Source organism: Mandrillus leucophaeus, unplaced genomic scaffold (genome assembly GCF_000951045.1).
Source record: "Mandrillus leucophaeus isolate KB7577 unplaced genomic scaffold, Mleu.le_1.0 Scaffold363, whole genome shotgun sequence".
Classification (NCBI taxonomy): domain Eukaryota; kingdom Metazoa; phylum Chordata; class Mammalia; order Primates; family Cercopithecidae; genus Mandrillus; species Mandrillus leucophaeus.
Window position 1 is genome coordinate 1,141,791 of NW_012103843.1, and position 25,570 is coordinate 1,167,360.

The 25,570-nt window shown below is 46.8% G+C and overlaps 1 protein-coding gene across 1 annotated transcript in view; it reads right to left on the bottom strand.

The window, feature by feature from the left end:
• CARS2 (cysteinyl-tRNA synthetase 2, mitochondrial (putative)) overlaps nt 1-25,261 on the bottom strand; it is a 66,105-nt gene extending 40,844 nt beyond the window's left edge. The window contains 6 exon segments of the mRNA XM_011989788.1: nt 5,467-5,550; nt 10,111-10,216; nt 10,338-10,409; nt 20,592-20,709; nt 24,786-24,836; nt 25,113-25,261. Of these exon segments, the coding sequence (XP_011845178.1) occupies nt 5,467-5,550; nt 10,111-10,216; nt 10,338-10,409; nt 20,592-20,709; nt 24,786-24,836; nt 25,113-25,261 (580 nt within the window).
• Nucleotides 25,262-25,570: the final 309 nt, after the last annotated feature.

The window sequence follows — 25,570 nt, forward strand, 5'->3', positions numbered from 1 at the left end:
CCCACCACGGAAACTCAGACAGTCACCCCCACCACGGAAACCCACAGTCACCCCCACCACGGAAACCCAGTCAGTCACCTCCACCACGGAAACCCACAGTCACCCCCACCACGGAAACCCACAGTCACCCCCACCACGGAAACCCAGTCACTCCCACCACGGAAACCCAGACAGTCACCCCCACCACAGAAACCCAGACAGTCACTCCCACCACGGAAACCCAGTCACCTCCACCACGGAAACCCACAGTCACCCCCATCACGGAAACTCAGACAGTCACCCAGTCACCCCACCACAGAAACCCAGATGGTCACCCTGCCACAGAAACCCAGACAGTCACCCCACCACAGACGCCCAGACTGTCACCCCACCACGGAAGCCGAGGCTGTCACTACCACCTCACCCCCACCACAGAAACCCAGCCAGTCACCCTCACCAGGGAAATCCAGCCAGCCACCCCGACAGAAGCCCCTCCAGCTGCCGGTGGGCAGCGCGCCCCGGGTTGCTTCTCTTTGAAGGAGCCCTGCACTTCTTGCTCACTCCTGTTCCACCCACGTGAGGAACAGGAGCACTGGCAACGCTTTCATCTCAGATGCCCCAGCGCACAGGGAGAGGTGGGTGGCCGGGAACCCACAGAGGCTCATTTCTCAGGAATGTACTGTGGACTGGGTGGGGTTTTCCCATTTTTCCTTATTCTGTCTGACGAGAAATGCTCTGTTTATCAGTAACTGAGTTTCAGGGCTGTTTTTTTCCAAAAAGATACCAATCACACAGAGTGAAAAGTGTGTGATCGTGTCAGGAAACACGGCTGGTGGACCCGAGACTCTGAGCGACGTGCCCGTCACCGTGTGGCGAGGCTGCCAGGGGTGCATGCTCACCAAAACCCACTGTCCCATCTGCCCAGGACAGGCATGCCCCATGTGCACAACATCCTGACATCACCCTTGCCACCCGGGAGCGCTGACACAGGCGTCCACACCTTTGATGCATTTAAAGAGGTTGAACCGTTTTGGCGCAGACATGGATACTTTCTCTGGGTTGGACTGGACAGGCTATGTTTTCATGGCTAGTCATTTCAGTAAGGATAACATCCTGTGGGCACCCGAGCAAACAGAACAATTCCTACACAGTGCATGGAAAATGAGAGCATCAGTAACACCCTATGCTGAAGGAAAATACTTAAGGACAGAAAATGTGGCCAAGGACTGTATTTCCAGCCAAACTGACTTTGAGGTGGAAGGCAGCACACTGTCATCCACAGGCACAAATTCAGGGAAGACTGTTCCCGAGAAAGGGCTCTTCCTTCAGAAAGTGCTGGGGAATGAGCTTCAAAAACAACAGGGAGAACGCGGACCTGGAGACGGCAGGAACGGGGGAGAGTGGACGGGGCTGCAGGAGGCAGCGCAGGCAGAGGCTGGGCACTCCGACACACAGACACGTGGGGGCGGGGAGGAGGCACGTGCATGGGAACCTTATAATCGTGGTCAAGCCTAGGGCACGGCTGGTCCATGATGGACTAAAGCAGGTGGATGCCCACTGGGTATCCTGTCACGCCTGGTGTCCTTAAAGGCCAGGATTTGCCATAGGGGAAAGGGAACCACACATGTGAACAGACAGAGGGGTTAATGAAACCCCATGGCACGGAATTTGAGTATCAGTGCGACCTACGGAGCAGATGTGTTCATCACCTCAGTCTACGGGAGAGGCCAGGAAACGACAGACGGCAGCAACGAGCATCCGTGGTGCCCACGCGGTGTTCTCAAAACACCGCTTCCCATCAAAAGAAAAAAGGGAGCCGGGCGCGGTGGCTCACGCCTAGAAACTCAGGACGACTTTGGGAGGCCGAGGCGGGTGGATCACCTGAGGTCAGGAGTTCGAGACCAGCCTGACCAATATGACGAAACCGCGTCTCTACTAAAAATACAAAAATTAGCCAGGCATGGTGGCAGGCGCCTGTAATCCCAGCTACTCTGGAGGCTGAGGCAGGAGAATCGCTTGAGCCCGGGAGGCAGGGGTTGCAGTGAGCCGAGATCACGCCACTGCACTCCAGCCTGAACAACAGTGACACTCTGTCTCAAAAAAAAAAAAAAGAAAGGAAAGGAAAGGAAAGGAAACGAAAGGAAAAAGGAAAAGGGAAAGGGAAAAGGAAAAGAAGGGAAAGAAAGAAAAGAGAAAAATGGGGCTCCCAGGAAAAACAGCTTATTTCAAGATGAGCCACGAATATCTTACCATATCGGACAGCCACAAAACTATCAACTACAACAGGGCTGAGTGTAAGGGACTTGGGAGTTGCTCCCATCAGCAAAAGAGGCGGCAAGCCGAGGCTCAATAAGGTGACGGCAGCAATGGATTAAAACAGCACGTGCAGTGAAGCCCACGAGCTCTCAACAATGAAAGAACAGGAACTGGTCACCGCCAGAGGAAGATATGGAAGCCAACTCCTTACTTTGAAAACTGGTCAATTAAGGAAAAGGTCCTACCTTTCTTATACAAACCGTACCACCGAGTAACCAGACGACAGTCTGCCTGTATAAAAGTATTCCAGCAAATGGGCCAGGCGTGGTGGCTTACACCTATAACCCCAGTACTTTGGGAGGCCGAGGGGAGTGATCACCTGAGGTCAGGAGTTCAAGACCACCCTGGCCAACATGGCGAAACCCCATCTCTACTAAAAATACAAACATTAGCTGGGTGTGATAGCATGCCCCTATAATCCCAACTACTTTGGAGGCTGAGGCAGGGAGAATTGCTTGAACCTGGGAGATGGAGGTTGCAGTGAACCGAGATCATGCCACTGCACTCCAGCCTGGGCAACAGAGTGAGATTCCATCTCAAAAAACAAACAAAAAAGGCATTCCAGCAAATAAAGCAGAAATGATAGAATGGGAGTCGCGTCACCATGCAACCTCGTTTTGCAGTGAAGGATCTAAGCCTAGAGCGGCCAGGGCTGCTCACACACAGAGAGGTACAGCCCTTACATGTCTCCCAGTGAGGAATACACCACCTACAAAGTAGCCTTCTCCAGAAATTTAGAACTGGATTAAGCCTCTAGATTCAACTACCAATTTGCAAAAAACACACAGGACAGAGGGAAATGTTACAGACACTCCAAAACTCAGAGCAGGCGAAATCCCATTGTGGGAACCGTGAGACTCATGATGTTTCTCCCGCAAACGAGCAGCAAGGAGGAAAAGCCAGGGGAGGGACGTAAGGACTAAAAACAAGAAGACACAAATAAGAAACAGCTAAGGCTAAGTGTCGTGTTTAGGGACATGTGTTTGAGCAATTAAACCCACTCAGAAAGATGAGGTGGCCGCTGTCAGAGTTAGGGCAGTAGTTGCCCCCAAAGCAGGGCAGGGAGGCTGGTGGCCAGGGCGTGGGACCCGGAGGACCCAGGTGCCTTCACTCCCTTGCCATTGTTGTCTCCTTCCACTAGGGGGTGACCGCAGGGTCTGCACTGAACACAAATTCACTGAGCTGGGCATTTTTGTTTGTTTGGTAGAGACAGCAAGGGGTCTCACTCCATTGCCCAGGCTGGTCTTGAACTCCCGGCCTCGAGTGATCCTCCCACCCTGGCCTCCTAAAGTGCTGGGATTACAGGTGTGAGCCACCACGCTCAACCAAGTTGGACATTTTTTAATAGTGTTTTCTATTGTGTTATTATAACAATTTAAATTTAAAATTAAAAAGAAAACACCATTGCTTTGGAAATAACATACACTAACGCATTAAAATCTTTTTTCACCATATGTAAAAATGGTGGTTTTATTATCTTTGTTTTGTATAATTCTATTTCCTAATTTTGTACCATTATAAATTATATAAATATGTTGCTTTTGTATAAGAAAATATTTTTTATTTTAAAAAGCACGGCTCTGAAGATGTGGAATGACGGAATCATTCCTCACTGGTGGGGATGCAAAATGGTGCAGCCGCTCTGGAAGAAGCTGGGCAGTTTCTTACACAAATAAGGCTCTTCCCAGAGGACCCAGCAATTGTGCTCCTTGGTATTTGCCCAAATGAGCTGAAAACCTGCACATGGATGTTTACAGCAGCTTTATTCATAATTGCCAAAACTCAGAAGCAGTGAAGATGCCCTTCAGTAGGTGAGTGGGTAAGCTGCTGTAAATTCAGACACTGGGATGTGACTCAGTGTTAAAGAGAAACGAGCTCTCAGCCATGAAAAGACATGGAGGAAAATTACTGTGTATTCCTAAGTGAGAGAAGCCGTTCTGAGAAGGGTGCACAGTGTATGACTCCAACTATACGACAATCTAGAAAAGGCAAAACTAGAGACTGTGGAAAGACCAGGGATTTCCAGGGATGGGAAAGAGGGAGGGATGAGCAGACGGACCACAGAGGATTTTTCAGGGCAGTGCAAGTATCCTGTGTGATGCTGTAACGGTGGAAACATGTCACTATACATTCACCCAAACCCGGAGCACACAGCGCCGAGAGTGAACCCTGACGCCAACTCCGGTCTCTGGGCGAACCTGATGTGTCAATGGTGGGGGATGCTGACAGTGTGGGGGGCGATGTGGAGGGTAGCAGGTAGAGAGGAATTCTCCGTACCTTACTCTCAAATTTGCTGTGAAGCTAAAATGGCTCTAAAAAACAAACCTATTAAATAAATAATTTTTTAAAACCTTCCTGATGCCAGAATGTACAACTCTCAGAAACTTCTCCACATGTGTTAAGCACAGCCCACATGACCTGCTGGTAGCCACGCCTCACACATGGAAGACATGGGCTTCTGTGTTCCGGCCCGTGCAGGGAGTGGGACAGGACAGCACAGAGGGTGAAGGAACGAACTGGAGGGGTCAGTGCTGTGGATGATCAGGATTCAACAGCACAGTTTATGGGGCAGAAAGACAGTGCCTAAAACCAGAAACACCTTGAACAATCTTTGGGGTTTGTCCCTGTTATTCTTGTTTGGTTCCCTTAAACACTACACTTTTCAAATTATTTTAAATTTAGTTCCATATACTGCACTTACTATTTCTTCTCCATAAAAATGGTTTTGACCTAATAACTCCCTGGAATAGAATAGAGCAAGGAAGAGATTCAAATAGATTGGAAGTTTAACACATGGTTAAGACACATATGGGAATTAAACGTACGGTAACAGCAAAACACAGAAGAATGTGGAAATATGACGGACGTGTATGAGGTTTGCATGTGCACTGAAAATCCTGGGAAGGAAACAGGAGACCAGCGCTGTCTCCAGGGAGTGCAGCCAGGCGCGCTGGTGGCGGGGGTGGACGATGCCCTACTTGCTATTTGAACTTTATGCCTCACAAGCTGGAGCCATCCAGAGAAACCGAATTAAATTTAAAACACAGGTGGCACCTGGGTACCGCCAGTGTCTGAGCAAATGGAAGGGTCTGTGCTCCAGATCTCATCTCCCCAGAACTGGGACCCGAGGCAGAGGTCAGGGACCCACAGGGCTGAGCCCGGCCAACCCACCTGGCTCTCCAACTGGACCAGGGACCACGCCGACCAGTTTGCCATACTTGTCTCCTCTAGACTTCAGATCGAAGTAGACATTGCCTGTTTATAAAGGCAATTATGAATCCATCACTTCTCAGTCTAAATATCAGCATATAGACAAGCTTAACATCTAACAAGTAATTAGAATGTAAATACAGAACATAGCATTTGGCCCCAATATACATATATAGTATTTATATTTTTATAGACAGGGTCTTGCTATGTTGCTCAGCCTGGAGTGCAGTGGTACAATCATAGCTCACTACAGCCTTGAACTCCTGGGCTCAGGCAGTCTTCCCACCTCAACCTTCCCAGTAGGTGGAACTACAGGCAAGACACCATGCCTGGCTTAATATATTTTTTAACCAGAATTAAAAACAATACTATATGATAAATGCATGATTTGGACACATCATGAGTACACAGATATGAAAGTGAAAACACAAATGTAGTTCTCTGTAAACTGCTGAGACAATTATTTAATTAGAAAAAAGAAAGTGTTATCACTGACCTTCATTTAGATCTTGGGCTTTGTGTTCCATGCCAGTTAACAAAGACACTCTTTCTTTATGTTACACACCAGCTGGCAAAGACACTCCTTCTTTACCCAGTCATCTTCTAAAACTACCTTTTTACTCAGATTGAAAGCATCATCTGGCTGGGCACGGTGGCTCACGCCTCCAATCCCAAAACTTTGGGAGTCTAAGGCAGGAGGATTGTTTGAGCTGACGAGTTCGACACCAGCCTGGGCAACATAATGAGACCCCATCTCTACCAAAAAGCAAAACAAAACAAAACAAAACAAAATCATCTGCATACTGAAGCATCTGTGAGGCTGAGCGCCAAGGTCCACTTTGCAGACTGAGGTCAGAAAGCTTCGCCAGAGCCTCCTGCAAGCCTGGGCTGCCCTTGCCACTTCCACCACAAAGCCTTGGAAAGCAGAGCTGGGGAGGAGGCGCTCAGAGTGGGAGCTTTGTCAGGAAGCCAGCGCCACCAACCCATGCTCCAAAGCTGCCAGGCTGCAGCCGCTGTGTGTTCCAGGCCATGTGTCTCCCTAGGAAGAAGGCAATGCTCACCTGGGCTGCGACTAGGGCCACTCTCAGTACCACAGATCTGCAGTCACCATCCAGCACCCTCGAACCACACAGCAGCATGTAGCTGTCCTCAGGGCCCAGGTGTGGGTGCAACTTTTAGCCTTCATACAGTCTGAGCCTTTACATTCTTCTTTACTAATGCAGCTACTAATTTGCATCAGTACTGTCCTTCTCACTGCAGACACTGGTCTTGGTAAGGTCAAGGAAACTTTGCAACTGGCAAACACAAGCTGCACCCAGGACCTGCCTCCAGTCCTCGGCGCACAGGAACAGGACAGGCCCCCCTGAGCACAGCGGTCACCGGTGGGAGGAAAGGGCAGGGTGGCTTGGGCAAACAAAGCCAGGAGACGTTTCAACAGAAAACGCTGCCCTGTCTCTGCAGCGTCCTCCCTGGTCATTCAGGGTTGGCCACTAAGCTGGCACTCGGTGCTGGGGATGAACCAGAGGACAGCAGGGAGACACCCAGGCCCTGGGAGCTGCTTTCTATAAAGTCAGAATACAAACAGTGCTTTAAGAGTGCTTCACTGGAGAGAATCCACTCCCTTAAACAGGGGAAACACTCCCCCTTCACTTTGGTTTATGTTATCAGTTTGCTGAACAAATTGTTTTTCAGCAAGAGTTCAAAGATCAAATTACAACCAAGCCCTTGTGGAATTGTCACAAAGTCCAAATTACTGGGGTTTGAGTGAATGTATTTTGAATTAATTATATTTATGCTAATATTAAATGTTTATAATAAAACATAATAATAAAACAACAAATAGCATTCATTCCTCAAGCCTGTGAAGACGAGAATCCCTAAAGACTCATGAACATTTATCAGTTTATTCCTAAAATGGAAGCACAGGCCCACATGTCTTATTTCAAGTTACACGGAAGCAAAAAACTAATTCCTGTGTTTTCTGATGCAAAATCTAATTCAACCACCTAAGTCCTTAAAAAAGTTTTTCTTGGGAGGCTGAGGCCGGAGAATTGCTTGAACCCGGGAGGCGGAGGTTGCAGTGAGCCAAGACTGTGCCACTGCACTGCAGCCTAGGTGATAGAGTAAGACTCCGTCTCAAAAAAAAAAAAAAAAAAAAAGTTTTTCTTAGAAACAAACTCTAAATATACCACATTAGAACAAGTAAAAAGCTACTTCCATACGCAGAGCATACTGAACGGGTCCTCGGGGCCTCAGGTGCTCATCTTATGCCCCCAGGCAGGACCCAGGAAGGACGGGAACGCCCAGGGCAGTACTTCATGTTTTCTGACTCACTGCAACAAACATGCAATACCCGCGTATCTTCAGCCGTGGGCTGGATAGTCTAAGGCGTCATTCAATAAAGCAAAAGGTTTTTATGGTCTGAGAATTTATGATCTAGACGGGGACAAAATACAAATACATTAAACAGCAAACTACGGCAGCGCAGAACTGGCTGCCAAATGGTACAGCAGAGATACCAAGGCTGAGAAAGTAAGTTCACTTTCAGCTGTGCTGGGGGAAGGAGAACTTCATGGAGAGACAAGACCGTGGTCAGGGTTTGCGGCCGGGATGGGTGGGATTTAGTTCAGATTTATGGAGATGCTTCATGATGGAAGCAGCAAAACAGCAGGACGCCAGCCTTGCCTGGGGGCCACCAGACAGATTAGCATCTGCCATCTGAGGAAAGCACCGGCAGTGAGCAACATGCCAATCTAAACACAGACCGCTGGGCAGGAAAACTGACCTGTCGGAGTCTCGAAAAGAGTCTACATGTGCTTACCCAGGAAAAATGAAAAAGAGAAAAATAGAAAAAGAGTCTATGAGGAGGGTTAAAAGTGAGGAGACTAAACCAACAAATGCACACGCAGCACATGCCCTTCATTAGATGACGGTGTGGGGAGGCGGGTGTCAAGCATAAAAGAAACCTGGGGACAAGTGAGTACATTTAATACGGAGAGGACACGTGAAGCTAGCCGCAAATTCTTCTCTGTCTTAGGTCTGACCATGACATTTGAACTCCTTTTATGCAGAGATGCATGTTGAAGTGTCAAGACTGATGCGTCAGAACATCTGCAACTCACGCTTTTTTTTTTTTTTCTTTTCTGTCTCCCAGGCTGGTGTGCAGTGGGACAATCACGGTTCACTGCAGCCTCAAACTTCCTGGGCTCAATCTATCCTCTCACCTCAGCCTCCTGAGTAGCTGAGTAGCTGAGACTACAGGAGCATGCCACCATGCTTAGCTAATTTTTATATTTTATTTTTGTAGAGAAGGGGTCTCTCCGTGTTGCCCAGGCTGGTCCTGAACTCCTGGACTCAAGTGATCCACCTGCCTTAGCCTCCCAAAGTGTTGGGATTACAGGTATCAGCCACCACGCCCAGCCCTGCAACTCACTTTCTTATTTTTATTTTTTGAGACAGAGTGTCGCAGTCACCCAGGTGGGAGTACAGTGATGTGATCTCAGCTCACTGCAAACTATGCCTCCTGGGTTCAAGCAATTCTCATGCCTCAGCCTCCGGAGTAGCTGGGACCACAGGCATGTGATACCAGGCCTGGCTGATTTTTTGTCTTCTTAGTAGAAACAAGGTTTTAACATGTTGCCCAGGCTGGTCTCAAATTCTTGGCCTCAAGTGATCCACCCGCCTCCATCTCCTAAAGTACTGGGATTACAGGCATCAGCCACCACGCCTGACCCTGCAACTCACTCTTTTTTTTTTTTTGTAGGGGGAGAGGGGACGGAGTCTTGCTCTGAAGCCAGGCTGGAGCACAGTGGCGTGATCTTGGCTCACTGCAACCTCTGACTCCCGCAACTTACTCTTAATGGCCTGTGAAAAAAATGATAGCCAAACAGAGGGGGATGACCTGGGCTGACTTTTAACAAGAAGGGAGCAGGTCTCTGGAGGTAATGTGTTTGTCCCCAACTTTTTGTTAGGAAAATATCTAAACAAAGATGAAATAACACCACACTGAACACCTGTACACCTACCACCTAGATTCCATGACTCTTACCAAGACTAGCTGTCCAGATATTCGCCTCTCCCTGTGACTGGAAAAGATTTTTAGAAAGAATTAATTCAACCATTTTGCAAAGAGACACAACATCGTAGAAAACCCCACAACAGCCCTGCTGTTGGAATCCTATCAAGACAGACAGTAAATTTCAGTATGTTCCTGCAACTCATAAATATGTCCAGTTTCTCCAAATCCTAGTAATGTTTTAGTTTTAAGAACATAAACTGGCCGGGCACAGTGGCTCACGCCTGTAATCCCAACACTTTGGGAGGCCAAGGTGGGTGGATCACAAGGTCAGGAGTTCAAGACCAGCTTGGCCAACATGGTGAAACCTCATCTCTACTAAAACTACAAAAAAAAAAAAAAAAAATGTAGCCGGGCATGGTGGCGCACACCTGTAGTCCAGCTACTCAGGAGGTTGAGACAGGAGAATCGCTGGAACCAGGGAGGCAGAGGTTGCAGTGAGCTGAGATCGCACCACTGTACTCCAGCCTGGGTGACAGAGTGAGACTGTCTCAGGAAAAAAAAAAAAAAAAAAAGAACATAAACCCTACCTTTTGCTGTTGAATAAGCGTGCCCACGAGCAATGATTCCTTCAATGAAAGAAATTATCTGAGGAATATTTTCGGTTACCCTCAAGTACACCGTGGGTGGGAGAACCTGCAAGAAAGTGGAGACATGACCGTGTTTCCGTTGTGCAGAAGCACAGGTCAGCCAGCACCAGCTGTCACTGCTCACCCCTGTCACCCTCATGATAGGAACAACCAGCCCCACACTTTACCTTCAGGGCTGCCATGTCCTGCTTGAAGTCTTCCTCATAAAGACTGGCGAGGGAAGCGGGGGAAATATTCATCTGCAGAAGGATTAGATGTGCACGTTAATGAGGCTGGGGCATTCGCAACAGAACCACCCAGACACAAGAATGCCCACCTGCACAACACGACAGCAAACGTACCCCAGCCACCTCCGGTGAATGGGGTGGCCGTGGCCCCACTGTGCCTCGGCCTCAGTTTGCCCACTCACCAAAGCGGGGGCACTCATTTTAGGTATTGAACTTATACTAGTAGCTTAGCTAGAAAAAAAGACTTATTGACCTTGCCTTCTGGTTAGAGAAGAAATAATGTCACAATTTCCATTACATAGTAAAAAACAAACCAGCTGGGTACAGTGGCTCACGCCTGTAATCCCAACACTTTGGGAGGCCAAGACAGGAGGACTGTTTGGGCCCATGAGGTTGAAGCTGCAAACGGCCATGATTTGCACCACTGCAATCCCACCCTTGGTGACAGAGCAAGACCCCATCTCCAAAACAAAAATAAAAATACAGTAAAACAGAAAACAAAACATACCAAGGATCCTCCACTTTTCTAAGACAAGGGCAAAATCATCTTAGTCTAGTCTGTATGATAAGAAACTGGGTTCCTATTTTATCCCTTAATCCTCAGGAGAAAAAACAATAGTCAAAAATATACTAAAGAGGCGGCTGGGCACCGTGGGTCACGCCTGCAATCCCAGCACTTTGGGAGACTGAGGCAGGCGGATAACACGAGGCCAGGAGTTCGAGACCAGCCTGGCCAACATGGTGAAACCCTGTCTCTGCTTAAAATATAAAAATTAGCCAGGCGTGGTGGTGCACACCTGTAATCCCAGCTACTCAGGTGGCTGAGGCAGGAGAATCTCTTGAACCTGGGAGACGGAGGTTGCAGTTAGCCAAGATGACACTCCAGCCTGGGTGACAGAGCAAGACTCTGTTCCAAAAAAAAAGAGAAAGATTAAAAAGGAACCTCTAAAGAAATATTTTGGAAGTAATTTAACACACTACAACTGGGATTTAATGGAGTATTCATTCCTCGGGCCCCACGGCTGGGTTTCTGGAGACAGACCACCAAATCAGTACAATCAATTCTGAATGTGGGTGCCTTGGGGGCACGCATCTGCAGCCCCTGCCACATTATCCAAGGAGGCTGGGACACAAGACTAGGTGTGCTCATGTTATTTCATGATTTCAATGAAAAACTCTACATGAACTGATGCACAAGACGCTGTGAAGCTCTGGAATGGAACTGGGCATCATCACTGCTGGTCCTGCTCAAGTGGCCCTTGGGCCTCCCAGGCCCAGCACCTGCCACCTGCTCGTCTCCCTGAGCCGCTCCATGCAGCCTCAGGAACCAAGTCTCCCCATTTCACAGGTGAAGGAATTACCACTCCAGATACTGAGAAACTTTCTCAAGCACAATGCCACACGTGGGGCCAGGTCCCAACCATGTCACCCTGAGGCCCAGGGCTCTGAGTGGCACAGTCAACCCAGAAACCCCTGCCAATGAATACTCACTGAAGAAAGCAAGCTGGTAAACTCTGCATTGCTACCCAGGTGCTAAGCTTTGGGGTCTTGGGCAAATCAATAATCAAACCTCTTAGCCTTCAATTTCTTTACAGCATGGAGATATTCTACCTAATAACCCCCTTAGGCTGCTAGAAGAACCACTGTGTGTATATATGGACAGGACAGCTTTGTAAAAGAAAACATTACATAAACACCACATTAAAGAGAGAAAATACACAGCACCCAGCACATAGTGGGTACTCCAAAACACTTCAGCCCCTGTCTTGAGGTACAGCTTTGTGGCAAAGCAGACCTTTACAACAATAAATGAGTTAATATACGTCTATCCAGGGGACAAAAGATCAAAGGAAAAAGCCCAAAAATACTGTGTCTTCTTGCCGCTTCAGCAGTCTCAAATTCCACACAATTTTGGGCCTAAAGATCAGTGGATTGGCCGGGCGCGGTGGCTCACGCCTGTAATCCCTGCACTTTGGGAGGCCGAGGTGGGCGGATCACGAGGTCAGGAGATCGAGATCATCCTGGCTAACATGGTGAAACCCCATCTCTACTGCAAATGCAATCAGCTGGGGGTGGTGACAGGCGCCTGTAATCCCAGCTAATCGGGAGGCTGAGGCAGGAGAATCGCTTGAACCCAGGAGGTGGAGGTTGCAGTGAGCCAAGACTGTGCCACTGCACTCTAGCCTGGGCGACAGAGCGAGACTCTGTCTCAAAAAAATAAAAAATAAAATAATAAAAATCAGCGGGTTGCTTCATTTATATTTTTCTGCAGAGGTAATTTACCGCCAGGAGAAGTCAAATGGCATAAAGGGGTGCCCAGACTTAGCTTCCCTCCCAGAAGGAAAATACTGTGACCAGTTTTCTCACAAGCACGAACGTGGTTATAGATACATTTGCGTCTTTTTCTTGGAATCCCCAAATGCAGCCCATTCCACACTCTGCTCTGCACTGCTGGCTTCTCTCCCTCGCAGCACACAGAAGCCCGGGAGGTCCGTCGTGCTGGACACGCTGAGCTGCCTCGCTCCTTCCAAGGTGGCCTCTACTCCCCCTTCCAGATGTGTCGCTACGTGCTTACCCAGTCCTGTCCCAATGCACATCCCATCCTCACCATGACAAACACGAGCGTGTACAGGTCACTTCGCAGCAGCCCAAGTGCACTTCTGAGCTACACTCCTAGGTGGGAGACAGAGGGCACAGGCTCATGGACCGGGCCACTCATGTAAGCTGCCTTCCAAGCTGTGCCAGCTACACCCGACCAGCAACACCTGGAGGTGTCTGTCTTCCTCTGCCCTCACTCGCAGGGTCAGCCAACTTTCAGATGGTGTCAGCGTGACAGCTGAGAAGTGCTTTGCTCTTTAAGCTTTTACCTCTTTTATTCTGAGTAAATCTGAACATCTCACATGTCTAGGAACCGTCTGCATTAAATGACCTGTAGTTATCCATGCCTGTGTTTCTATTCAGTGGTATAGGTCTTTTTCTTATTGGATGCTAGGAATTCTTTTTTTGTTTTTTTTTTTTTGAGACAGAGTTTTGTTCTTGTTGTCCATGCTGGAGTGCAATGGCACGATCTCAGCTCACTGCAACCTCTGCCTCCCAGGCTCAAGCGATTCTCCTGTCTCAGCCTCCCAAGTAGCTGGGACTACAGGTACACACCACCATGCCTGGCTAATTTATGTATTTTTAGTAGAGACGGGGTTTCGCCATGTTGGCCAGGCTGGTTTCAAACTCCTGACCTCAGGTGATCCACCTGCCTCAGCCTCCCAAAGTGCTGGAATTACAGGTGTGAGCCACCATGCCAGGCCGGAACTATTTTTATATTAAATAAATTAACTTTTTATCGCTGATATAATTTCCATTTTTCCACAGTTTTTTTCAACTTTATGGTTATTTCATGAAATGTAGAAACTGTCATTCTTATACTTAGCAATCTTTCATATTTCTGAATCTTTTCTCATAAATCGCTTCTGGATCTGGAAACAAACTTACAAAGCCCTCCCCAATATAAGGCTATCAAATTTGCCTTGGGGTCTCTTTTATATTTAAATCTCCGACCTGCCATGAATGTGGCTGTGAGGCCTCTATCCACCTCTGGCTTGTTTTTCTCCAGACGACCCCTAGCTGCCAACACGCTATGGAATAATCCACCTCCCGCCCCACTGATTTGAAATGCCATCTTTTATCATAAAACAAACTCCCATTAATTATTGAGGCTGGTTCTGGACTTCTTGGTGTTTTCCATCGTCTGTTTATGCATGCTCTGTACAGGAGTTTAATTTCTGCAGGCTTTTGGGCACCAGGGGTTACAGGGTGCAGGGAGGAATCACGAGGGGCACAGACACAGGGATGATGGATGCATCCACAGGGGCATCCCTAGGTCAACATTTGGCAAACTGCACTTTTCTGAATAATACATGCAATCTATTGTAGGTCAATCCTACCACATAAAGCTGTGCAGAAAATATATACATATATAAAATATATATTACATATATAACATATATAATACATAACATATACTATGTATTATATAATACATAAAATATATAATATATTGTATGTATATTATAATATAATGTATAATGTATAACATATTATATGATATATAATATATAATATATAGTATACAATATATAATAATAAAAATATATAATATGCCTTATATATTATATATAATATATAATATCCTACCGCATACAGCTGTGCAGAAAATATATATTATATATAATATGCAATATATGTAATACATTATAATGTATAATATATATGTGATGTATATTATGATGTAATATGATACATGTTATATATTATATATGACATATCCTAGTATATCATATATAATATACATATATGTGTATATACATATATATATGAAAACAAAAACCTTCTATAGCTTTTAAAATATTTTCATATTTGGTGGCTGGGTGCGGTGGCTCACGCCTCTAATCCCAGCACTTTGGGAGGCCGAGATGGGTGGATCATCTGAGGTCAGGAGCTCAAGACCAGCCTGACCAACATGCAGAAACCCCGTCTCTATTAAAAATACAAAAAATTAGCCGGCTGTGGTGGCATATGCCTGTAATCCCAGCTACTCGGGAGGCTGAGGCAGAGAATCACTTGAACCCAAGAGGCGGAGGTTGCAGTGAGCCAAGATCGTGCCATTGCACTCCAGCCTGGGCAACAAGAGCAAAACTCCGTCTCAAAAAAAATAAATAAATAAAATGAAATAAAAGTTTTCATATTTGGTAGGGCTAGTACCTCTCAATATTCTTCTTTTATAGACTTTTCCTATTCTTGCTTTATTTATTTATTTGCAAAGGACATGAACCCATCCTTTTTTATGGCTGCATAGTATTCCATGTGTCACATTTTCTTCATCCAGTCTATCATTGATGGGCATCTGGGTTGGTCCCAAGTCTTTACTATTGTGGACAGTGCTGCAATAAACATACATGTGTATGTGTTCTTATAGTAGAATGATTCATAATCCTTTGGGTATACCCAGTAATGGGATTGTTGGGTTAAATGGTATTTCTGGTTCTAGATCCCTGAGGAATTGCCACACTGTCCCACAGTGGTTGAACTAATTTACACTCCCACCAACAGTGTAAAAGTGTTCCTATTCCTCCATATCCTCGCCAGCATCTGTTGTTTCCTGACTTTTTAATGATCGCCATTCTAACTGGCATGAGGTGTTATCTCATTGTGGTTTTGATCTGCATTTCTTAAAGAATTACCTTTTCACTAAATACTAAAAAACAGAAGTTTTCATAACTATGGGTTTCAGATACATGTTTTATTACATTGAAGTCAGACGTTATTTTAAGGAAAGAAACTATTCAATACCATCTTAGGATCTTGCTGTGTACCAAGTATGGAAATTCTCTGGTTCAAAAATTAAATACTCTCTACAGTTAGAATGTTTACACCAATTCTACCAAGTTTTTCATATTCTAATCATAACATTTTTTAAAAAGTTAACAACCAATCCCTCTTCATGGCATCTGTAAAATTAACTCTTGCCTCTTCCTCCCTTTACCAAGCTGGCCACCTCCTCCTTCCTGCGTTCTCTCCTCCCTGGATTCAGGGCTCTTGTCCCACTTCTCTGATGGCAATGTTCCTGCCTCACCTTCCCCATCGCCCCCATGACACCCTCGAGTACACTGAGTCCTCACCTCTCCTCCCATCCCCTGCGGGGCCCCCTCTCTGTCCCACGGGGCTCCCTCCAGAACTCAGCCGGTGTCTCAGCCTCTACCAGCTCCCTGCCACCAGGACACGGGGACTGACACAATTCTTTCCGATCTTGAAGATGCATGAGAGGCACGAAGCTACCAAGTGCCTTTGCTTCAGGCCCTGGTTGTCCCGACGGCAGGCGAAAGCCCTGAACCGCTGACCTTCCTTCTTTACCAGCGGGGCATTTCCAAACACCACCTCTGCTGAGGGTTACCTGGTGACTGTGCATTCACGCACAGCCTTAGACATCACGCACTTGCCTTCTAAATGCAGCCTACCAGATTCTTACAGGCTGGGGGTAAGGATGTGAAGAAATACGTTTAAAGTGGGAGCCGACTTCCAGCACTGCCAGTCTCTCAAATGATCTGACTCTCAGTTGCAAGATATCAAATAAACTGTTTCCCCTTTGACCTAGCAATTTCGCTTTGGAAAATTAACTTTTTATTTAGAGACAGAGTCTCACCCTGTGGCCCAGGCTGGAGTGCAGTGGCATGATCTCAGCTCACTGCAACCTCCACCTCCCGGGTTCAAGCGATTCTCGTGTCTCAGCCTCTCGAGTAGCTGGGAATACAGGTGCACACCTCCACACCCAACTAATTTTTTGTATTTTAGTAGAGACAGGGTTTTGCCATGTTGGCCAGACTGGTCTCAAACTCCTGGGCTTAAGTGATCCAGCCTCCCAAAGTACAGGGATTACAGGCGTGAGCCACTGCGCCCAGCCACAGGAAATATAAGAAAACGAAACAAAAGCATGTATGTTCATAGCAGCACTCTTTTTAACAGCCAGAAGCAATACAAATAGCAACTAGGAAAAGGCTGGAACTGCTAAACAGTCCCACACGGTGGGAGACTACCCAGTGATAAGAAAGACACATCAGTAGAAAATAGGAAGACAGCGACCTCAGTGAAAATGTTCCCCAAGGACCTCACACCATTCCTCTGACTCATGCCTAAGAGACAAGAGAAGGCTCTGTTCACTCAACAAATGACAAAGTTCAGCCTCCTTTCAGATAAACGCCCCAGCCCAAAGGCGGCTTCTGACTTCTAATCCAAATCTTTAGTCACTAGTTCCATCCCATTTCACAAAAGGAAGACGCATGGGTGTGACAGGAGGTTAAAGAGGAAGGGAAGCCACAATGACAGACAAATGCTATAATTCATATGTAAATTTTTTTTCAAAAAAAGAAATCCAGGCCGGGTGTGGTGGCTCACATCTATAATCCCAGTACTTTGGGAGGCCAAAGAGGGCGGATCACCTGAGGTCAGGAGTTCGAGACCAGCTTGGCCAACGAAACCTCATTCTACTAAAAATACAAAAATTAGCCAGGCACGGTGGTGGGTGTCTGTAATCCCAGCTACTCAGGAGGCTGAGGCAGGAGAGTCACTTGATCCCAGGAGGTGGAGGTTGCAGTGAGACGAGATCACACCACTGCACTCCAGCTTGTGCGACAAGAATAAAATTCTGTCTCAAAAAAAAAAAACAAACAAAAAAAAACCCAGCAAGTTCTTTTTAAAAACCACCAGAAATACTGCTATGGTTTGAATGTTTGTCAAACATTCATGTTGAAATTGATTTGCCCTTGTAACAGTATTAAGAGGTGAGAACTTGAAGAAGTGATTAGGCCTGAGGGCCCCACCCTCTTGGATGGGCTTAATGCCTTCTTAAAAGGGCTTTCCGGCCAGGTGCAGTGGCTCACATCTGTAATTCTAGCACTTTGGGAGGCGGAGGCAGGAGGATTGCTTGAGCTCAGGAGTTTGAGACCAGCCTGGGCAACACAGTGAAACCTCATCTCTACTAAAAATAGAAACAAAAAGAAAGAAAAAAAAAACTAGTCAGGTGTGGTGGTGCACAGCTGAGTCCCAGCTACTAGGAGGGCTGAGATGGGAGAATTGCTTGAGCCCAGGAGATCAAGGCCGCACTGTGCTATGACCACACCACTGCACTCCAGCCTAGGCGACAGTGTGATCCTGTCTCCAAAAAAAAAAAAGAAAAACCAAAGGAGGGGTGGGGGCAGGGGGCTTTTGGCAGGGGTTCTCTCTCTCCCCTTGACCTCCTGCCCTCCACCATGGGAAGATGCAGTAAGAGGGCCCTTGCCAGATGCTGGCACCTTCATCTTAGTGTTCCAGCCTCCAGCATACTGAGCAAATATATTTCTATTCATTATAAACTACCCAGTCTGTGGTGTTCTGTTATAGCAGCACAAAACAGACTAAGACAAACACCGTCTAATTAGCCAGACTTCAGAAAAGCACCACATTGGAAAACGAAATGGAAAAATCTGCTCTTGGAGTGTTAAACTGCCAAACAGCAGCCCACCACTGGACACTCCACAGGTGATCTGCACAAAAAGCAGAGAGAACGGGGTGGAACAGGTGCTGACCATGGACGTCAGTGACAGGTGCATGGTTCATATGCTCTTCTCTCTACTTCACGTACGTTAGAACATTTCCACTGTAACAAATGCTGGTAAAAGCAGTGCTAACTGGCAAAGGTCATCACAAGACTACAATTCGTCTAGGATAACTGTTCACATCAAAATTAGGTCAGCTTTACTTAAATTCCTTCATCAGATTCAGGAAAAGGGAACAGTCATCCTAACTAACACACAAATGAACAGACTGTCTTGTATGCTAAACCACATTGAGTTGTGAAAATGGGCAAAAATGTCCAGAGAGAATGGTGATTAGAAGCACCCACAATGGAGACAGACGACGCAAGACAGCACGTGCGGCAAATAGCGACAGCGTTTCATCAGAACGGCTTCTTTAGGAAAAGTCTTCCTCACCAGCAGGTAAAGCCAAAGGACCCACCAAAGCTCTTCTGGTAGAAGTGATGTGCGGGGCACTGGCCCCCGGCCATCAGGGAGAGCCTGAGGAGGCGCCTCCAATGTCTCACCTACCTGTACAACTTCATCCACTGTGTCTTCCCAAAGCCTGCCGGGCGCCACACTCCAGGTGTGGGCCAGACTCCAGTGGGGCCGCAGCCTGCACGGGAAAGAGACTTCTGCTACCCGCCACAAACGTGCAGGCCATTCCCACCTGACAGGGGGACTTGCCCGGAGATAGCTGAAGTCAGAGCCCTGGGAGCAGTCCTGCCCCTGAAGGTCTGTGCAACCTCAAGATGCGATCACCTTAACCTCTTGACTCTTCTTCAAGATGGGGACACATCCAGTGAACCTGAGTGGAGGGCCACCTACAAAATCAAAGTCCTATAATCCTTGACACTGCCAAGGACATGAGACAGGGAACCACTGAAGACTGAAGGAGACCGAGGAGACAACAGGACTCTGGAACGGGTTCTGGGACAGAAAAGAAAGAGGCGCTGGGGGACAGGGACTACACCCGTGGGTTGACATCCATGTTACCCACACCAGCACACTGCATCGATGTCCGGTTCCTGACTGGGAGGGCTGGAAGGGCTGTGCGAGCCTCGAGAGCCAGTGACCTTGCTCTGAAGGCCTGCATGGCGTGTGCAGAGAGGCAGGGCGGCCTGGTGGGAAAAGTCTAGAACAGAGAGATGATGGCCCAACGCAGCGCAACAATGGCCACGAGGAAACCCAGGGTGGCGGCAGGAGATCTCTGTACTATTCTTGTCATTCTTCTGTAGATCTCAAATCACTTCAAATACTTTTTTAATACGGAATAAAATGTGTTTAAAAAAGCACAGTAAGGTCTGCTCTGCGCAGCACACAGGGTTGTTCTGAGACTGAAATAGAAATAGATACAAAAAGTACTTTTTAAACTATAAAGACACAGACATGAAAGGCATCATTAGCACAAATATGAGTATGTCCAAACAGTGGTCCTGGTTCCCTCAGTAAAGAGAAAGTCAAGTCATTTCCCTTGGAGGCTGAGGGGCCAGGGGAGGGAGTAAGATTCGAGCCAGATGACCACAGAAGGAGGTAATGACACAAGGCCACAGAAAAGGCTTCAGCGATCACAATACACAATACGATAGATGTTAACTTCCTTTACTAGGACACCAAAGATGCCCTGGTGAGCCACCACTCTTTCATGTCTCAGATTACACCCGCTGGCCACACATGGACAGTAAGATGTGAGAACTACTTGTAAAACGCAAACAAGAAGCACCTTCTTTTTTTTTTTTTTTTCTGACAGAGTCTCTGTCACCCAGGCTGGAGTGCAGAGGCATAATCTCTGCTCACTGCAACCCTCGCCTCCCAGGGTCAAGTGATTCTCCTGCCTCAGCCTCCTGAGGAGCTGGGATCACAGGAGCCTGCCACCACACCTGGCTAATTTTTGTATTTTTAGTAGAGACAGCGTTTCACCACGTTGGACAGGCTGGTCTCAAACTCCTGACCTCAAGTGATCCACCAGTCTTGGCCTCCCAAAGTGCTGGGATTACAGGCGTGAGCCACCACGCCCGGACAAGAACCACTTTCAGGAAGGGCTCAGAACACTAACCAATGGCATTATCAATAAACGTAGCTCTTCTCCACTTACCTCATTGGCTCTTTTGATGATTTTATCATCTACATCTGTAATACCCATCACCATGACTATGTTGCATCCAAAAACCTTGGTTAGGATCCTTCGAATGATATCAAATCTAACATACGAGCTGAAAGAAAAAAAGTGTCAGGATGTCTTTCACACACAAAGTCCTCAGTTATCTTTGTAAAAAATCCATTACATTTTAACATGCTGCTTCATAACTTCCACTGTGTAACACAATGGACAGCTCAGCGGAGCAAGTACAAGGAAACTCTCTCTCACTGATGACACCAGGGCCTGGGCCGCAAGGGTTCTCAGGAGACACTGACAAAGGTATTGCATCCATTTCAGGACACAATATTAGCATTTTTAATTTTGGACTTGTTAAGAGAGTTTAAGTCTATTTAATTGTATAAAAATTCACTCATAATACAATCTCCCAGTTAAGACAGTGTTTTCACCATTCTTGTTCATGTTTAGAGTAATTCTAATTTTTCACTATGACAAAACAGACAGAAGCAAATACCAAATCAAAACAAATACAATTCCATTGAAACCATATAAGATTACTCCTAAGAATGCATACACTAGTGTAGGATATTTTAAAATGCCAGCTTATTTATATACTACACTGGGGTAACTCAGACTCGTAAAACTAAAAGGGTTTAAAATCTACTTAGCATCACAAGCATCTGTTTTCCCATAAAAGTAACCTTAAAACTCAAGGTTATCTAATGTCACGCTCACCTCTGCTACCCATGTGGCCTCTCTAAATTTTAGTTCATAGAATTGTTTTCTCTTAGGGTGGTGTGCGGGAATCCTAGCCATGTTATTGTATCACTTTCACCTCCCACACGCCCCCTCCCCAAACACAGCTGAGACCAAATCTTGATTCCAGGGACAAAACTATCTCCAAAACTCCTCAACAAGATAATTAACCTCTGACAGCTCAGTCTGCTTGCTTATAAATTGGGCAAAGTCCCACCACCCCACAGGACTGCTGTCCAGTCTTACTGCCTGTGCAGCATGAATTCTAAAAGCACAAGCTATTATTACCATTCTCATCACCATGCTCTTCATTCCCCTCAAGTTGGGAAAGACTCTTAAAGATGTGAGATTTACAAGAAAAAATTACAGGAACCTAAAGCAAATGAAAACAAGAGTCAAGTCCCTTGCTTGGCCCAGAGGAGCCCAGGCTGAGTCCCGGAGCTGCCCTTGGAGACAGCAGAGGCTCCACAGCTTGGCAGAGCTGGCAGAATGCAGGGCCATGAGCAACTTGAGACCCTGAGACGTGCAGACAGGCTGTGACCACAGGGGCCACTCTATACACAAACACGCACACACACCCCTTGCAAGTGCCGGGCAGCCGAGTCAGAAGAACATGGCATCAGGAGACCTCTACTTGCTTCTGTGACTCCACCATGAACCATGAGACCATTAGCCCGACTCTTTCTGCCCCGTTTTTTCCATCCACTGGGTGAACCCAGTGCGCTCATCTGGGTGATTGCTGAAATGATTCATTGGCTAAGAGTCTTCCCTCAAAATGCTCCAGGGTGACTCCATCTACCGTGGCGTGAAATCCAAACTCTCTGGGCCAGACCACGCAGCACCCTCCCCAGTCTGGCTGCAACTGACGCCCCATCCCTTCCCTTGCTCCTCCCCACTGGCACCAAACTGGTCTATTTGTTTTCCCCAAACAGGGTTTCCATCCCTCTGACCTCTTCTGGAAATGGTGGAGGCTATTTTTCAGGGTGTCTCTTTCCAGTGAACTGAGTCCTACCCATTGCTCAAATACTACCTTTCTGCCGCAGGCACCGTGTGGATTCCTGCCCTGCTGGAGCTGAAATAATTAGATCATGCTAGCGACGTCAGATGGTTGCATAAATAACCACTGAAGGAGTACAATGCTAGGAGAGCTGAGACGGGGAGAGGGAGGTGGGGCAGGTCAGCCCAGCGAAGGCCTGGAGGGGTTGGCCAGGCTGACAGCAAGGTGGTCAAGGGGAGAGTCCCAGCTCCCACCAGCCCCTGGGAAGGCCCTGTGTGGACACAGCTTATAACAGGTATTCAGCTGCGCACTGGAGACGTGTATTCATTTCTGTATTCATAAAGGTAAATATTATACAAATTAACACTGCAAGACTTGATTATCCTAGTTGGAAATGAGAAGAGAGTCTCTCCCCAACAACTTTTAGGATTTCTTCCTCAGTCCTCTTCAAATGCATGTCAATCTTTTAAATGGCTAAATAAACCTCTTGGCAGTTTTACAACCCAAGAAAATTTCAAAACCTGGGACCCACCTCTGAAATGTAATCAAGGAAAATAATGCCCCATTTCCCAGTGTCCTGGGAGGAGATGGGCCTACCTTGTCATCTGACTCCACTCTGTAACTCAGCTGAAGCAATGGGTTATGCTGTGGTCTGAATGTTTGTCTTCACTCCAAATTCATGGTTGAAACCCTAACCCCCAAGGTGATGGTTTTAGGAGGTGGAGCTTATGGGAGTGATGAAGTCATGGCAGCAGAGAGCTCATGACAGGGGTTAATTCCCTTACAGAAGAGACCTCAGAGAATTCCCTCTACCTTCTACCATGTGAGGACACAGCAGGCAGACCCTCACCAGACACTAAATTTGCTGGTGCCTTTATCTTGGACTTCCAGCCCCAAAAAGAAAGAAATTTCTATTATTTATAAGTCATTCATTTTAGGATATTTTGTTATAGCAGACTCATAGACTGAGACAGGTTGTGTCCTCAAAGCTCTATAGAAGAATGAGATTTCTTTCTGTCTCTGCAGTTATTTTAGCTCATCCCCTTCTGGTTTAAGGCTTATTCAAGTAACAGAACTGTTTTCTTTCTCTTTTCTTTCTCTTCTACCTTTGTGGAAAGGTTTTCCAGGATGGGGGTTTTGTTTTTAACATTTCCCCAACATATTTTATAATTCAAGAAAGATGTCGAAATATGCTTTTGATAATTAACAGTATGTTAGCCCAAAGTAAAGGGGAAAAATGACTCTTAGATGATTTTATTTTTGTTATAAGAAAACACAAAAAAAAGGCTCCGATCTTGCTCCGTGATATATATATATACACACACACACACACACACATATATATATATAAAGGACACAGAGTAAGCTGGGCACGGTGGTTCATGCCTGTAATCCCAACACTTTGAGAGGCCAAGGCACGTGAATCATTTGAGGTCGGGAGTTCAAGACCAGCCTGGCTGACATGTTGAAACCCCGTCTCTACTAAAAACACAAAAATTAGCTGGGCATGGTGGTACATGACTGTAATCCCAGCAACTCCGGAGGCTGAGGCAAGAGAATTGCTGCCAGGAGGCGGCAATTGGACCTGGGAGGCGGAGGCTGCAGTGAGCCGAGATTGCACCACTGCACTCCAGCCTGGGCAACAGAGAGAGACTCCGTCTCAAAAAAAGAAAAACAAAAGTATACAGAGTAAATGTAACTTTTTACTTTTAATCTAGGACTGAACAATACTAAGTTTTAAAAAATCTACAATATGTAATTTTTGTACACTATATTTGTAAATATACAAAATATTAGGAAAAGTGGTAATTTTGGCAAATGTAGGAGGCAGTACATCTTATGATTAAGAGGTTAAGAGATCAACTACTTGGCAGTCAGGTTAACCAAGCCTCACCCCAGTTCCAATACCTCCTCAACGTGTACTCTTAGGAAAGTTAATCACTACTGAGCCCTGTGACATCTCACATGTGAGGTACTGTGTTAAGCAGCATTTTATGGGCATTATTTACTAAAATTGTTATAAGATCCAAATTATCATTCCCATCACAAAGATGAAGAAACCAGGACTCAAAGCAATAAAGTGGCTTGCCCAGTGCTGAAAAGCTAAGAAGTGGTGGGGCCCAGGAATGACTGACCAGCAGGACCCTGGGACCCCGCAAAGGCCTCTTGATGTCACCAAACCCAGCAAAAAACATCTAGTTTCAAAACGGGTCATTTTACAGCGCTCCACATTGCCTCCCTGAGTTTCCTCACCTGTAAAATGAGCGTAAGTGCTCAGAATCACTGTAAGAACCAAACGAGGTTGTAACATCTCCCACAATGCCTGGAATGTAGGAATTATTCTACATCCCTAAGTTGCCACTTAAGAGATAAAATAAATCAGCAAAAGGCTTTCAAAAATAAATGGTCCTTTGAAAATTCAAATCCAGGAAACTCACCAAGCATGGCCAAGGTGCGCATGATCATATACAGTTGGTCCGCAGCTATACCTGAAAAAAAAGTTAAAATCCATCGTGTGGAACATACTTGCAAGAAAGGACTTTCGATTCTCAGTTATAATTATCATATAATTTTAAAAGTAACCACTTCTGGGGGATGAATAGCCGAGGTTTATCATACTTGTTCAATTCATACCCAAACCTGCAAATCCACTGCGCATTCCCAGCTTCTAGAACGACGCCCTCCCCGAGACCAGATCCCGTTCAGCTGTGGGAAGTCTCCACCACGCTCGGTCCCCGCCCGTGCCCCAGTCCCGCGCGGCCCACCAGGAGGCGGCTTCGGTGTGCGCCACGATTAGGGGTTCCTTCCTTCCAGTGAGGCTGTTGTACACCTGCACGCCCGTCTCCCGGCCCGTGGGCTCCAGCGCGGCCTGGAGCAGCAGGGCGCCCAGGCCTCAGCCACGAGTCCTCAGCATGTCAGCGGCCAGTGCCTACGACTGGGCGGAGACAAGAGCCACCGGTCAGAAAGCTTTAAGAAAGGATTTATTCAAAACCCTTAGAGTGCCTGGGTGCGGTGGCTCACGCCTGTAATCCCAGCATTCTGGGAGGCCAAGGCTGGAGCAGACCACCTGAGGTTAGGAATTCAAGACCATCCTGGCCAACATGGTGAAATCCCGGTCTCTACTAAAGATACAAAAATTACCCAGGGCTGGTGGTGTGCACCTGTAATCCCAGCTACTCGGGAGGCTGAGGGCTGGAGAATCGCCTGAACACAGGAGGTGGAG